Genomic DNA, 16,648 nt, shown 5'->3' on the forward strand with positions numbered 1-16,648 from the left:
GGAGCGGATAGAAGGGAAGGAAGATGGACAGATAGAACAGGTCAACAGGTGCCGATTTGGTGAGTTGGATCTGGGATGAGGTGAGGGAGGGGAGTTTTAGAAACTAGTAAAGTCAATGTTGATGCCATGTGGTTGTAGGGTCCAGCCACATCAGGGATTAGAACATAGACCATCGAACATAGAACAGTACAGCACAGTATAGTCCCTTCAGTCCTTGATGTTGTGCAGACCTCTTATCCTACTATAAGATCAAACTAACCTCCATACCCTTCATTTTAATATCATCCATGTGCCTATCCTTAAATGTCCCCAATGTATCGACTCTACTACCACTGCTGGCAGTGCATTCTATGTATCCACCACTGTCTGTGTAAGGAATTGACCCTTGACATCTTCCCTAAACCTTCTTCTAATCACCTTAAAATTACGGCCCCTTGTGATAGCCATTTCTGCCCTGGGAAAAAGTCTCTGGCTCTCCATTCTATCTGTTCCTCTCATCATTTTGTACACCTCTATCAAGTCACCTCTCACCTTCTTCGCTCCAACTGTGGTCCATCATTATCACAAATTTTCATCCATAAAGGTATTGGTGGAACTTCCTAACTCGAAATATGACCACCAGTTCATCTTTCTCTATCTGATCAATTTTTTCTCTGCATTAGCAAAAGTCCTGGATGCACACACTATTGGGTGTACCTTTCCACTGGACCATCAATGAGCTAATACCACCCCTTTACCATATGGGGAAGCATTGCATGTCAATAACTTTCTTAGGATCATAGTGTACCAATCTCTTAGAGGATGATAGCCGCTTCTTTACTTCACTGAAAGCTAGGGTTGTCCATGATTTCTGCCCCTACTTTTGCATGTATGGCAGATGGCAATGAACTGGCCTTGTAGAATCGTAGAAATGCTTCCTGATTAACATGCAAGTTGACCTTAGCTCCTTTGATAGTGCCTAGACCTTCCTGAAGAGCTTCTGGGTATTTAGACTTCACTCAGGCAGCCATTTTCTAAACGAAAAATATTGAGCCAATCTAGGCAAATCTTTCTCAACCAATTTCAACCCTATAAAGCTTGGGTCTGAGCCTTTTCTTACAATCAGTGGTAACTGAACCAGCTGATTCTCATAAGAGACTGGAACTGAAGTTGTATCCTTAATCTGTAAAGATCCCTGGTAAACGTTCTCAGTCTAGGTGAGGTCTTGCGCAAACTTATGGTTGGAGCCCAGAGTGAATTTTGTTATAAGTCTGGTTCTCCGATCACTGAAATGGCTCCACCAGTATTGGCCTCCATTAGAACTTAGTAACCATTTAACCAGATATTTATTTTGATTGGTTCTAATTTGGTAGTTGATTAACTGTTCCAAACCAGATGAAGGTGTTCTTTCCAGAGTGTGCACTCTCCTGGATACTGGCCAATGAGCTCCCTTACTCAACTTAGGTCTGGTGGGACTCTTTTGCTACCTCAATTCCCCCAGCCAGCAACAGCTATAATGGCTTACTGGCACAGATCCTGAAGAAAATTTTAATCCTTTGGCTTTGTTTTGGGGTTTTGCTGTGGGCTGACCTAGAGTCCCTCTGTTCAAGATATAGCCTGCATGAGGTTATGCAATTACCTTCACTGAAGTGGTGTTCCCCAAGCTCAGTTGGACTGACAAGGGTGTCCACTTTCTTCGGAATACCCTGCAACTTATATACTCCACTTGCCGCATTTTCCCATGATAAAGCTAGTTGTAGCAATTGTTTGAAGTCCAGTTAGGTTTCAGGTAGTAGGTGTTTTTGCATATTTACATCATTAATCCCAGATACCAAACTGTTTCTAAGTGCCTTATTAATGGCCAAACCCAGGTCACATATTTCTGCTAGTCATCTTAAAGTAGTCAGAAATCCCAGTATGGATTCCCCAGTTTTCAAATTATTGAGTAAAAACAATAGAATCTCAGAATTAGAGAAGCCTGAGGATGGTAATATTTCTTAACTAATCCATCAATTCTTGAAAGGTATCTGGTGCCTCAAGGAAAGTTAGTCTCCTCATAACTGAAAAAAGCTGCTGAACTATGTGCTGTCAGGACAATTTCTCATTGTTTTTCATCTTAATGAATGTCATTTGCCTGGAAAATATAATGCATTTTTTCCACATACTGGACCCAGTCCTGGATAGCAGGGTCAAATGGTCAAGCTTTCCAAAGGCGTGATCTAAGGAATGTTCAGCCCAACCCAAAAATGACTGTTGCAAGTGAGTTTCTTCAGGAACATGCTTTGCACTCATCGCCACTGAAATAACTCCACACAGGCCAGTATCCTGTCACCTAATTACCCTTTATTTAGGCATAAGAAATTCTTTGACTCTAGTACTGCATCTTCAGAGTCAGCGGTCAGAGTGCCAGAATCTCTGAAACACCATTTTTAATCTGTCAGCCAAGGTTCCCTGATTGGACCAGATTAACAGGCCCAATCAAGGAGCTCACATTCTATGAGGTCCAGCTGGCTGACCTCATTACAATCACTGCAAAAAGGGGTTCATGAAGGTTTTAATTCCACTATTTGTTTTCCTGGCTAACTATTTGAGTAAGTAAGTTGGAATCGCCTGACGTCTCCATATACACCTTGGAGTTTGGGACATTCTCTGAGGACTTCAGAGTCCGGATAATTGCCTATCAGAAGTTACAACCTCCCAGGTGAAGCCAGACCTTCCGCATGGTCCAAAAACAAAAATCGTGTTTATGCAGAAACAACATTTATCCTGTCGGAAGATCAGGACCTTTGCTGTTTTTGGTCAGAAGCAAGTGGTCATTTGGCTCCCTCTGGTGGACGTTTCATTACCTTATTGTGGATCAGCATGTTAAGGAAAAGAAAAATGGAATACATTTAAAAAATAATAAATGACAACTAAATTATTGTATGTATAGTATATGCAAATATTTATTTTAAAATTCATGGGCCATCTAATTGAATTTTCGTGTTTTCTTAAACTATAAAATTAGACAAAAAGTTTAGATACATTTTCTTTATATAGTGACAGGGATAATGTGTTTGCTTTCAAAGGACAGAAAATAATGAGTAGTGTGTTTGTGGCAGATACAGTACCTTGTTGATACTGTATTCACAAAAATGAGTCTGATTAGACCTCTTAAATTAGAAAAGTGTTACAATTGTTCCTTTATACTTTCAATGATATTGATCGTTGGTAGTTTGAAAATTGAAGAATATGGATTCTGATGCTTATTACCATTCTGCATTAACTTAAAAATGACATTGATTTTCTGTTCATTGTAAAACAGTGGCATGACTGAAGCATTATGGTGACCAGTTAAACATTCAACCCAATACACTTGCAGAAAGGATATAAGAGCTAGCAAATATGGTTTTTTTTAATACTAGTCAGCGCGCAACAATAAAAACTTGCTTAAAGTAGTTCAAGTCTCCATGGCTGTTTATTCTTAATTACTTGTCTCTTTTTACTCCACATTCCCCATTGGATTTTTAAAATATACATGAGGTCAAAATACATTTTTTTCAATCATTCATGCAGTGCCAGCATTGAATGCTCGCTCATGGTTGTCCTTGATAATCTACTGTAGGGAGAACCTAATATATATAACGTTTGGAATTTGGATTTCAAAGTAGAGGTAGGTTTGTGTGCATTACTTAAAGTGTTTTCTTTATTTAAAAAATCAGAGTTTTTCTGGAACAGTGACCTAAATCCAACATTTGTCAGAAAACAGATAAGTGTAGACCTCTGTGGTATTAATTGAAATTTATTTATATTGTTAGGTTTAGGGCAGGTAGGGTAAATATTCAAGGTCATTAGTCTTGTTTTCAACTCAGAAACTCTTGGCTTAAACATGGTTTTGAACCCAGTTCGGAAAAAAAAAATCAGGGTTGAGTTCAGAAATAAGTTCAGTTTCTTTCCTAGAAGGAAATCAGGACAGTTCAGGGAATCAGTTACCTCAGCAGAGAGGTTAACTTGTGCAGGTTCCACACCAGGAGAACTTAATTGGAAACCTGCAAGCTATTAGAACTGAGAACAATTACAGACTGAAATTTATTTTTAGTCTAAGTGCAACTTGTGCCATGGTATTTGAAGGGATTTTCATCTCAAGGCACAACGTTTCTCATCATATCTTTCCAAACTTGCTTCATTAACTACCTATCACGCTATTATGGCATTCTCATGTCTGATTCCAGCTCGATCATAACCATACAGTATTCTGGACACAGTTCATCACTGCCAGAATATCTTGGAATGAAGCGATATCCTTTAAGACCCATGCCATCTTTAAAAGCCGACTGTGTGCCCAGCCAAGCACTGTCAATTCAGACCTGTGGTGCACAGACCCTGACATTTTCATAGATGTGACAGGTACAAGGAAATGCCTCATATTTCAGTGCGTAGGTGAGATTTCGTCTTCTCCTACGATTAGCAAATTTATTTATGTTGCTGGGTTCAGGGCAGGTGGGGTAAGCATTCGCGGCCATTTGTCTTGTTTTCAACTCAGAAACTCTAGGCTTGAACAAACCAAAATTCAAACCTAGTGCAAGGTTGCCATCCAAGTTAGAACAATCTCAGCCATCTGGAGGGAAGCCAGCTCTGTGGGGAAGAAAGTCAATGTCCTTCTCCATTCTGTCAATGTAATGCCACCATATTTTTTTCTGATACCTCACACTTACAGTATTTCTGCTACCATACCCACCTCTCAGCAAGGCTCATGCTTTACCATTCTCACTATTGTCTGCAACAAGCTCTCTCACTTGCTCTCATTCACCAATCCCTGACAACACTAACCCTGCATACCCTCCGTACTGCCTATCACTCTCTGGAGACACCTCCACATCTGTACCATATGTAACAACTGTGTCACTCTGTTTCACCTCCCTTAATATCTGTCTCTCACTCATTCCTGGAGGGGAGAATTGGGCATAAAGAGCTAAGAGAGGTAGTGGGCTCCCTCAACTCTTCTGTGAAGTGAATGCTGATTCTGACAGCCTGAGGCAGCTGATTGCCCATATCCAAGCCCCTAGTCTTGTATCAGAGGCTGCCTTTGATTTACTGGGCTGGGAACCCCCCCACCCCCACTCCCACCCTCAGCAAAGGCCATCCCTCTTGATTTTATTGAGGACTGCTTACAAGCCTCCTGTCTTTGTGTCTGTGCTAAACGTCATGTCAAGACAGAACTAGCGTGAGCCTGGTATTGCTGCCTGAGGCAGCAAAACAAATCACAGCAAGGCAAGGGAGGAATGCTGAGAGCATTGAGCTGAGCACAGAATGAGCACAATGAGAGTAACTGAAGCATCCGGGGATGCAGCCTGGTCTAGTCCATGAGCTGGCTGTGTGTTCTTGTTGCAACATCACAATGATAGTTGACAGTGCAGCCTGAGATGCGGTATTAAAGGATAGAAGCATTCTATAAGTGAATTGGAGATTCTTAAGGGATCTTACAGAATGTGAGATGCCAATATCTGTAGCTGTGGGGTGTATCTGGATTGTGTCTGGTGTCTAGAACGAAAGTCCTTCAGAGCATTTGGTGAGCAAAAGTCACTAGGTACCCACTCTGACTTCCATGTCGAGCTTCCTTGACTTCCAGCTTGTTTGGTAAGATAGGAAGCTGAATATTAATGAGGTAAATTGGACAATTAACATGGTGTTTAACAGGCAATAATCCCCCTTCACTGGCAACTCACCACTGCCTGGCAAGAAATTCACCACATCCCTGGTCAAAAGCATGAAAGATAACACAAGATATCCTGGAGTGGAGATAGGCCTTGCCAGACTTATTGCACAGTACTGACACAAATCTTGCCATAGCCCATGTCATTCAGTTCCCAATAAGATAGATTTTTAAGCGTGTTAACGTCTCATTTCAGCAGACTTTGAAGGATACATCAAAATGTCTCTACAGTCCGCAGCAAAGAAACAGGAGACAGTTTTGTAGAAAATTAACAAATTGAGATAAAGGTGTAATTTATCCAGACTTGAGTTCCAGTAATTGAGAGTATCAGGAAAATGGTTGAAACATTTTTTACTGTACGTTTGTAGATCCTGCCAGCCATCATCTATACTTAGATAGTTTGTAGGTGTATTATTCTTTTGTGTAATAAATTTCTCTTTTGTGTTCAAGAAAATCTGCAACCTGCATGAAGCTGTTTCAGTGACAAACCACCATGATTAACCAAACTTGTCCAGTAGAACCATAAGCTGGGATCATAGCATTATCCTCCAAGCTAGATAGAAAGAGAAACCTATAGAGGGTTGAATCTTGTGCTGGCAATGAGGATCCGATACATGGACCTAAAAGTACTGGAAAGGTCTGACACCATTTTGGGGTCTGCAGTAGCATGGAACTCATTTTGTTCGCAGCTGTCAATGAACTGATACCTGAGTAACCATTCCTAATAAAAATGACCATCCACCTCACTGGCAACTTAGCAGCATCACAGGGTATTGTGGCTACTGCTGAGTCTGCCCAAAGGAAAGAGCACATATTGCTGGGTTTCTGCCATCACAAGCAATTGTCATTTGGAACCAGCACTAAATCTGGATCAGCACATTATGGTGGGAAAGAACATTTAAAAATGTTTTAAAATAGCGAGCAATAAACAACAATTTTGCTACTGTCTTTTTTATTCCATGAGCTACAATTTTCCTCACGAGCCAATAGTTTGGCATTGTAAATAAATGCCTTTTGGAAGTTCACATATATCACATCAACAGCTTTCCCTTTATCAACCCCCTCTGCTCCCTTTTCAAAAGATTCCAGCAAGCTAGTTAGACATCATTTTACCTTAACAAATCCATGCTGTCTCTTCCAAACTAATCAATTTTCCATGCGATCAATAATTCTATCCTGAATAATTATTTCTAGAAGCTCTCCCACTACTCAAGTTAAACTAACTGGCCAATAATTTCTGGGCCACTTGTTACAGCCTTTTTTGAATAAGAACATAATGTTTGCAATTCTCTAATCCTTTGGCATCATCCTTAAATGCAGGGAAGATTGAAAGATCTGCATCTGCAATTTCCAGCCTCACTTACTTCTATATCTTTGAATGATCTCATCCAGTCCTAATGCCTTATCAACTTTAAGTACAGACAACTTATACAAAACTTTCTCCATGTCAACTTTAAACATTCCTAGTGACTGAGGTGCCTCCTCTGACACCGTGGTATGGACATCATCTGCCTTGTAAATAAAGTAAATACAATATTAATTTAACACCACCGCCATGCTTCCTGCCTCTAAGTGTAAGCTTTCTTCTGATTCCTAATCGATCCTACTCTTCTTTTTACTACCTTTTTACTACTGATGTGCTCATAAAAGACTTTGGGATTTTATGTTAGTCACCAGTCTTTTATCATCACACCTCTTTGCTTCTTCTATTTGCTTTCTCACCTCCCTTCTGAACCATGCATATTTAGCTTGGTTCTCAATCGATTTACAAACCAATAACTGTCATAAGAGTACTTTTGCAACTTTAATTTAATTTTTATCTCCTTTGCTATCTAGGCAACTCTGGGTTTCTGTGCCCTACCTTTCCCTTTTGAGGCAATATACCTTGACTCTACCCAAACCATCTCCTCCTTGAAGGTAACCTATTGTTCAGCTGTTTTCCTGCTAACCTTTTGTTCTGGTCTGTCAAGCCCAGCTCTGTTTTTGCTCCACTGAAGTCTGCTAACCACCAGTTGATTATTTTTATGCTGGGTTGACCAATTATAATTTTCTGATGTCATTGTAAACTTTATTATGTATTAATCATTGGTCCCTAAATGTTCCTCTGCTGTCATGTTATCCGCGTGGCCCAGCTTATTCCCAAGAACCAGGTCCAGCAGTGCATCCATTCCTGTTGGACTCAACACATCCTCTTTATGAAATTCTCCTTAACATCATTCAAAACTATTTATCCCTTGATGCTTTTTACACAAGTATTATCCCGTTGATCTACAGGCAATTCAACCTATTATTATGCTTACACCACTGTAATCTCCTGTTCCTCTACATCATTCCCACTAGCTGGTAGTCTATGTATTACAACAATATAATTTCACCGTTCTTACTTCTTAGCTTTAGCCAAATCACTCTTCTGAAAAATCAACTTTCTCCAGTAGTGCAATGCTCTCCTAAGCCAAAATCAGCACTCCTCCTTTATTCCTTTCCTATCTTTTCTGAACACATTATAACCAGGAATAATTAACAGCCAGATCTGCCTTTACTTAAGCCAGGTCTTCATCATTGTCACAAGATCATAATCCTACATGGAAGGCAAATATACTCTGTGCATTCACAACATGCTGTTTAAGTGTGATTTTGACTTCAATATTCTCCCCCTTATTTTGAATTGAATTGAATTTATCGTCACATGTACCGAGACACAGTAAAAAGCTGTGTCTTGCGAGCAATACAGGCAGATCACAGAGTTAAGTAGCATAGATAAGTATATAATAGGTAAACAGCTGCAAAAACAAAAACACATATAGGTGAACGTTAAGAGTTAGTGAGCCCATTCAGTAATCTAACAACAGTAGGGTAGAAACTGTTGTGAACCGACTGGTGAATGTGTTCAGGCTCCCCAATGGTAGAGGTTGTAGAAAAACATTGCCAGGGTGGGATGGATCTTTGAGAATGCTGGTGGCCTTTCCTTGACAGCGGGCCTGGTAGACGGATTCTATAGGTGCGAGGTTGGCCTTTGTGATTGGCCTGGCCGAGTTAACCACTCTCTGTAACCGTCTCCGATCTTGAATAGTACAGTTGCCATACCAGGTAGTGATACATACAGACAGAATGCTCTCAATGGTGCACCTATAAAAGTTGGCAGGGGTATTCGCCATCATGCCAAATTTCCTCGGCTGCCTGAGGAACAGGAGACATTGTTGGGCCTTTGTAACCAGTGTGTTCACATGAAAAGTCCGAGAAAGCTTATTGAGAATGTCCACTCCCAGGAGCTTGACACTCTCCACTCCTTCCACCTCTGTGCTGTTAATGTGTAGGGGGGCATGAGTAACATCCCGCCAAAAGTCAAAAACGAGTTCCTTGGTTGCCAGTATTGAGACCTAAGTTGTTCTCAGTGCACCATTTATCCAGGTCTTCCACCTCTCGCCTGTAGTCTGTTTCGTCGCCATCTGAGATTTGACTGACTATGGTGGTGTCATCAGTGAACTTGTAAATGGCATTAGTCTGGTATTTGGTAACGCAGTCATGGATATACAGTGAATACAGTAGGGGGCTGAGTAAGTAACCCTGGGGGCTCCAGTGTTGAGTGTTAGTGACGATGAAATATTGTCCCCAATCTTCACTGATTGTGGCCTGTGGATCAGGAGGCTGAGGATCCAGTTGCAGAGAGTGGGGCTTAGTCAGAGATCACTAAATTTAGTAAGCAGTCTCAAGGCGATAATAGTGTTGCAGGCTGAACTGTAGTCAATTAGTAGGATTCTTATGTAGCTTTCTAGGGAGGACTGAAGGGCAAGTGATATGGCATCTGACATGGATCTATTGGTCCGATAGGCAAATTGAAGTGGGTCAAGAGTAGTGGGGAGGCTGGTCATGGATTAATGCCATGACCAGCCTTTCAAAGCACTTCATGACCACCACAGTTAGGACCACCGAGTGGTAGTCATTGAAAGATGCTGCATGAGCCTTCTTAGTCACAGGGATGATGTTGGCCCTCTTGAAACAGGCAGGGACAGTGGCCTGCTGCAAAGAGAGGTTTAAGATGTCCGAGAAGACCTCTGCCAGCTGATCTGTGCATGCTCTGAGTGCACGCCCTGGTTCTCCGTCTGGTCCCATCACTTTCCTTGGATTCACACGAAGGAAAACTGATCTGACCTCTGATGCAGTGACTGTTGGGATTTGTCGGAATAGGTGCTACTTCTCTGCCAAAATTCTGCTCAAAGTGAACATATAAGGCATTGAGATGATCTGGGAGGGATATGTGCTCCTCTACATTGGGGAGACTGGGCACCTCCTAGCAGACCGCTTTAGGGAACATCTCCGGGACACCCGCACCAATCAACCACACTGCCCCGTGGCCCAACATTTCAATTCCCCCTCCCACTCTGCCGAGGACATGGAGGTCCTGGGCCTCCTTCACCGCTGCTCCCTCACCACCAGACGCCTGGAGGAAGAACGCCTCATCTTTCGCCTTGGAACACTTCAACCCCAGGGCATCAATGTGGACTTCAACAGTTTCCTCATTTCCCCTTTCCCCACCTCACCCTAGTTCCAAACTTCCAGCTCAGTACTGTCCCCATGACTTGTCCGGACTTGTCCTTCCTTCCCAACTCCTTTTCCACCTATCCACTCCACCCTCTCCTCCCTGACCTTCATCCCCTTCCCCACTCACCCATTGTACTCTATGCTACTTTCTCCCCACCCTCCTCTAGATTATCTCTCCACGCCTCACTGCCTTTATTCCTGATGAAGGGCTTTTGCCCGAAACGTAGATTTCTCTGCTCTTTGGATGCTGCCTGAACTGCTGTGCTCTTCCAGCACCACTAATCCAGGGATATGTCATCGTCTGCTATCTTGCACTGTCTCTTTTTAGAAACTGTGATGTCATTCAGTCCTTGCCATAGTCGCTGGGTGTCCGTCTAGGTCTCTATTTTGAATCAGTATTGGCCCTTGGCTGTCTTAATGGCTCTGCGAAGGTCATACTTGGATTCCTTATATTTGAGTGGGTCTCCTGATCTGAAGGCCTCACGTCTGGTTTTTAGCAGGTTCTGTATGTCCTAATTCATCCAGGGTTTCCTGTTGAGGAACACCCAGATTGACTTCCTCATATGCAGTCCTCCGCACACTTGCTGATAAAGTCTGTGACGGTGGTGGCATTCTCATCCAAGCTACCTGTGAACTGTTTGAACATGGCCCAATCAGCCGATTCCAGACAGCACCGGAGTTGATCCTCTGCCTCCTCTGACCAGCATTGGATCTGTATCTGTGAGGGGGCCTTCTGCTTGAGCTCCTCCAACTTTTGACTACTCCAACTTACTGCTCTCTATTTTGATGATACTTGGCTCTCCAGTATTTTGTGAAATCTGGTATTAGTTTCTAATATTGTCTCCTGATTCCCACATCTGCTGAGTTAGTTTAATTCCTCATCAATGGTACTTCCTAAACACCACTAAAGAAACTCTATGTCATCTGTCTCAGAGCCAGGCCCAGGAATCTAAAGCCCTCACCATGTTTTCAGTCATGCATTCATCTGGCTTGACTTCCTATTTCTGAACTACTGCAAGCAGCACTAGAGGCAGTCTGGAGATTACTTCTTTATAAGTCCTCCTTGCTAGTTTTCTACTTACTTCATTTATTGAGTGGCAGGTCATGTAGAGAAGTTGGTTGAAAAGGTGTTAGGATCCTGGGCTTTATAAGTAGAGGCACATAGAGTCATAGAGATGTACAACACGGAAACAGACCCTTCGGTCCAACCTGTCCATGCCAACAAGATATCCCAACCCAATCTAGTCCCACCTGCCAGCACCTGGCCCATATTCCTCCAAACCCTTCCTATTCATATACCCATCCAGATGCCTTTTAAATGTTGCAATTGTACTACCTCCATCACTTCGTCTGGTAGCTCACTCCATACACGTACCATCCTCTGCATGAAAAAATGTTCCTAAGGTGCCTTTTATCTCTTTCCCCTCTCACCCTAAACCTATGCCCTCTAGTTTTGGGCTCCCTCACCCCAGGGAAAAGACTTTGTCTATTTATCCTATCCATGCCTCTCATAATTTTGTAAACCTATATAAGGTCACCCCTCAGCCTCCGACACTCCAGGGAAAACAGCCTCTCCCTGTAGCTCAAATCGTCCAACCCTGGCAACATCCTTGTAGATCTTTTCTGAACCCTTTCAAGACAAATAGTGAAAAACACAGGAGTTTATGTTGCTGCTTTATAAACACTGGTTTAGCTTCAGCTGGAGACTTAGCATCATTGATGATGTGAAAATTTTAGAATTGGTGCAGAAAAGAAAGGTCCCATTGGTGAAGGATTTCAATTACACAGATAGATTGGAGAAGCTAGCAATGTCCTTATGGAAGATTTGAGTGAATATTTGACATTAAAGGGTCAAGAGGAGAGACACAGAAAGTGGTATGAGGACGGGAAATGGCTGGAATATTATTGCAGCGAGCCTGCATGCATTCGATGGGCTGAACGTCCTCCCCTGGTGCTCAGCCTGTTGGCCCACGGTGAACATAACAAGTTTGCAGCTCTCTGGGACAACAGCCCAGGCTGCAGTGTCTGGGAGGACAACTAAGGCATGAGCTATCGATAACCAGCGGCTGGATGGGCGGTGAGCGGCGGTCGGAGCTCGACTGTCGGTGTCTGTGTTTGGTAACTAGGAGACGGCGGAGAGAGAGAGGCCGCCGCCTGGAGCCCGGGACCGAGCCTGAGCTTGAGCTTGAGCTGGGATGGCGGAGCAGGACTCGGCTACCCTGGTAAAGGAGGGAGGGAGATAGAGGCTGCGGTGGGTGGTGGTGGTGTCGCACTCTCTTGGTTCACTGCAGCTCCCTGCGTGAGGTGCACGGCCAGCCGCTTGTTGAGCGTCTGTTTCTTTTATTATTTTTGCAAATCTCTCGTTTTCCCCCTCCCCCCACATTCCTGTGTTGGAAACAGACCACTTTCCATTGCTTCCACAATGCGTCACCCTCAGGGACAGCTGCCCTGGCCCTGATTATCTGATCTGCATAGTTTCCTTCTCCATCAGTGTCACCCCACCTCTGGCTGACAGATGTGGTTCAGGTACAACCACAGACATGTACAGTCTCACTCCCTGTCTAGTGTCAATGATGTGCGGGCCACTCCTGGGGGTATCATCTCATTAATCTCCATGCAGTCACCCCCATGATTGATCATTGGGTTTGAGTTTGTGTGAACTAGGTGCTTCAATGTGGATTTTGCTAGGTATGGCCATGCCTTGATCTTCCACTTGACATCCTACTTCATAAGTATTGATGAATAATGTTGGCATTCCAGTTTGTGACAGACTCAATTAACTTTTCCAGATTGTGTAAGGCCTTTAAATCTATTCCTCATCTGAATCTTGCAAGGACTGTTTAGCTGTTTATAATGTTTGCCAATTCCAATTACATTTGGTAATATTTGCTGGACTCTGCTGCCATTTTTCTTGAAACAGGATTGTCCCTTTTATCTGATTATTCATAAAAGTATCTCCAAAGGAGTATCACTGAATCACCTTTTCCAGATTCTTCAGTTTGTTGTTTTTGCTGTTGATCCTTCATTTTGCCTCTGTATTAATCCTGCTCTTCCTTAAGCCCAAAGATGTGCAGGTTAGGTGATTTGATCATACTTAATTGCCCATAGTTTCCTGGGATGTACACACCCAGAAATCCATGTGCTGCTCACCTTAATTTTTGCTTTACATTGAACCAATCAGTTAAAATCAGGCCTACGGTAATGTTACCTACTCAGTCACAGCTAGACTCCAGAAGAGGAATGTGCTGTCACTTACAATCTCCCTTATTTTCCATGGATCCACCAGCAATTCTCCTTGTTGCAAGTTGTTTCATTCTGAACAATCATTTTGATGTTGCATATTAATGTCTTCCCAAAAGGTTGATAAACTCCTTTTATCTTCTGACCAGTTGCTGACTTATGTCTAGTTCGAAGGAGCACTGATGGGTTACATGCAAATGAGACCAAGAACTAAAAGCCACCAAGACCTCAAGTTATCAAGACTGAAGTGGGGGACAGTTTTGAAGCACATTTTGTTTCTCCCTTCACTCACCTAAGATCGTCTATACATTAATATTGTGGATTAAGACTGAGATTTTATGAAACAACTTCTGTTGTCACCTTTTCCATTATCCTTGCTGTTGGCCATATCAACTCCTTTCACCCTACTTCCAAAAAGCTGTGTTTCTGTATTTCTACCATTCCCCGCATTGTGTTTTCCAAGCTCATATTTTCAATTAGATCCATTTTCAATTCCCTCAAATCAAGTAGTAACTTTTCGATTATCTTTCCTGGCCCTATTATTTGCTGACATTATTGCCTTTGTTCAAATGTTTTTCTTTATCAGTACCATTGTGCTGTCACAAGAGGACACGAGGAAGTAACAAAGTCATTGATATGTCAAGTGAATAGGCAAAGATGTGGGAAATGGAGTATAATGTGATGGAGTATAATGTGTGAATATTTGAAATTGTCCATTTCAGTAGGAAGAACAAAAAGAACCATACTGTCCATGTGTAGAACTGTGAGATTCAGAGGGATCTGGATGTCCTCATGTATTTATTGCAAACGTTGTGTATATACGTATGACAAGTAATTGGGTTATTAAATAGTATGTTATCATTTATTGCAAGGGAGAATTGAATACAAGAGGAAGGATGCTATGTTCATTTATACAAGGCACTGATTAAACTGTGTCTGGAACACTGCACTGTATTAAGTTAATATCTGGATCGAGAGGTTGCCTTATGAGGAAACGTTGGACGGATTAGGCTTGTATCGAGAAGAGAAAGAGGTGACTTGATTGAAAGCAGTTCTGAGAGAATCTCGATCTAGCGGTCATTGTATAAAAATCAGAGGTTGTATATTTGGAACTAAGATTAAGCTATTACTCTTTCTGAGATTAAAGAGTCTTTGGAACTCTTCCTGAAAAGCAGAATCCCTGAATATTTCAGGCAAAGGTTGATAGATTCTTCTTAAGCAAAGAGTTGAAATGTTATCAGTAGGAGGCAGAAATGTGGATCTGGGGTTATAATTAGATCAGCCATGATCTTATTGAATAGCAGAGCATGATCGAGGGGCTGAATGCTTTACTCCCACTCCCTGATTTGTATGTTTATATCAATCTCTTCCTCAAAAGCTATGCATTTTGATCTATTCATGCTGTTTACATCCCCTGTTTTCTTTCCTCTTTAACTTTCCTTTCCTTTCCTTGCCCAAGAAACATCTGATCATCATTTGGCATTTTCTTCTGTTTATAAAGGTGGGATTGATAATTTGAATGAAGAATTGTAGCTGTAAATGAAGGTTGTATGTTTCCCAATGCAGCATGCTAGATGATATGGCATAACACTTTGCTGCTGTAAATGGTGATGAAAATCTGGAAATTCGTGGCTGGGTGGGTGATGTGACATTGTTACAATGGAGTATTATTCTAACCAAATATAATATTTCTGTAATCATGAATCTCTGTTAGACACAGGAGGTATCTATGAAAGAATTTGTCATCCAAATATAAGATTGTAACTGTTCCCATGCCCCCTGCCATTATCTAGAGTTATAAAAATGTTCAGTCTGTACATTTGTGTTGCTTATATGCATTCCTTACTATCTTGGTGTGCAAAATGGTTAATGAAGTTTGAACTTGTGACAGCATATATAGTCTTCATATAAATCAGCCAGTTGTATGTGGGGTAATCGAATAGAAGAAAACCATCATGTGAAAAGAACGCCAAGTGGAGGAGGAGCAAATACTTGGAGAAGACTTCAAAGAAAAATTCCATGTACTTATTTGAATATTTTTACTTTTGCAGGCTTTAATAAACTATTACTGCCAAAAGAAATATTTTAATCACATCCAGATTGCAGCAGATGAGGGGCTCAAAAAATATGGCAATGATGCGGTGTTCTTATTTTTTCATGCTTATGGTGTCCTTCTGGAAGGTAATTCATTTCAAAGTAACTGCATAATGTATCTTTATAATGTTCAAGTACCAACCAATAACAAAACTTATTTAATAATTCAAAAATGTCTTTATTGTGCATATGAAGATCGAATTCAAGAAGCTATCCGTGAACTCGAGACCGTTAAAGAAAAGTCGGATGTATCTCTGTGCTCTATAATGGCTCTAATCTATGCTCATAAGAAAAGTTTAGCTCCAGGTGAGTATACATTATATACATAGTCTAATAGTAAAGTTCAGAATAAAGACAGTAAACCTAAGAGGTGAAGTACGTTCCTGCGTTACAAATGTGTTTAATTTAGATTTGATGCTATTTATAATTTCTTTTACCTATTTCTGCATTTTGTGTGTTTGAAGAGGTGGGGAATGACAGTTGATTCACTGGAGATTGTAATATTCAAGACAAAGAATATTCCGATGGTTATTACATTTAATTTTGCCTTGCCACAGGATGGGCATGTTGGGATGTTTCAATAGGTCACGTGAATCAACTCATTAAACAGTCAGAGTGTTAATTAGTAGCAGGGTTGGAAATTGGGATTTCGAGATTCCATGCAGGAAAACTGCTTTTACTTAGCTGCTTAGCAACTGGCGCTTAGGAAGCTGTTCAGGAGCTTAAAGGACAACAAGAGGATGTTGGTTGCTGGGCAGTTGGGGCTAAGAAAGGCCTGTCACAGGGTAGTTCTGCTCGGAGCAACTGGAGAGCTGGAATTGTGTAGGCAATTAAATGCTAGATCAGAGTCTTGTGAATCCAATGGCATAGTCCCATGAAAAGAGAGTGAGCAGTTGTTGGGCAAGTATTTAGACAGACACAGGAACAGGCAGAAAATAGAGGGATATGGACGATGTACAGGCATATGGGATGAATTTAGCATAGCATCATGATTGGCACAGATAAGGTGGGCCTAAGGGCCTGTTCCCATGCAGTATTGCTCGATGTTCTATGTAGTCATTGAGGTAGCCTAAGGCTTTTGAGGGAAATCAGAGACTAGATCTT

At 41.8% G+C, this 16,648-nt stretch overlaps 1 protein-coding gene across 2 annotated transcripts in view; it reads left to right on the plus strand.

Annotated features, from left to right (window-relative positions):
- The first annotated feature begins 12,284 nt into the window (after nucleotides 1-12,284).
- ttc21b (tetratricopeptide repeat domain 21B) overlaps nucleotides 12,285-16,648 on the plus strand; it is a 110,852-nt gene continuing 106,488 nt past the window's right edge. For both annotated transcript variants that reach the window (XM_043693904.2, XM_087989109.1), the window contains exons 1-3: nucleotides 12,285-12,432; nucleotides 15,502-15,631; nucleotides 15,740-15,850. In XM_043693904.2, the coding sequence (XP_043549839.1) occupies nucleotides 12,406-12,432; nucleotides 15,502-15,631; nucleotides 15,740-15,850 (268 nt within the window). In that variant the 5' untranslated portion in view covers nucleotides 12,285-12,405. The remainder of the gene's footprint in view (nucleotides 12,433-15,501; nucleotides 15,632-15,739; nucleotides 15,851-16,648) is intronic.

Source organism: Chiloscyllium plagiosum, unplaced genomic scaffold (assembly GCF_037043375.1).
Source record: "Chiloscyllium plagiosum isolate Xiang-an unplaced genomic scaffold, Cpla_swu_hap1 HiC_scaffold_7, whole genome shotgun sequence".
In the NCBI taxonomy this organism is placed as follows: Eukaryota; Metazoa; Chordata; class Chondrichthyes; order Orectolobiformes; family Hemiscylliidae; genus Chiloscyllium; species Chiloscyllium plagiosum.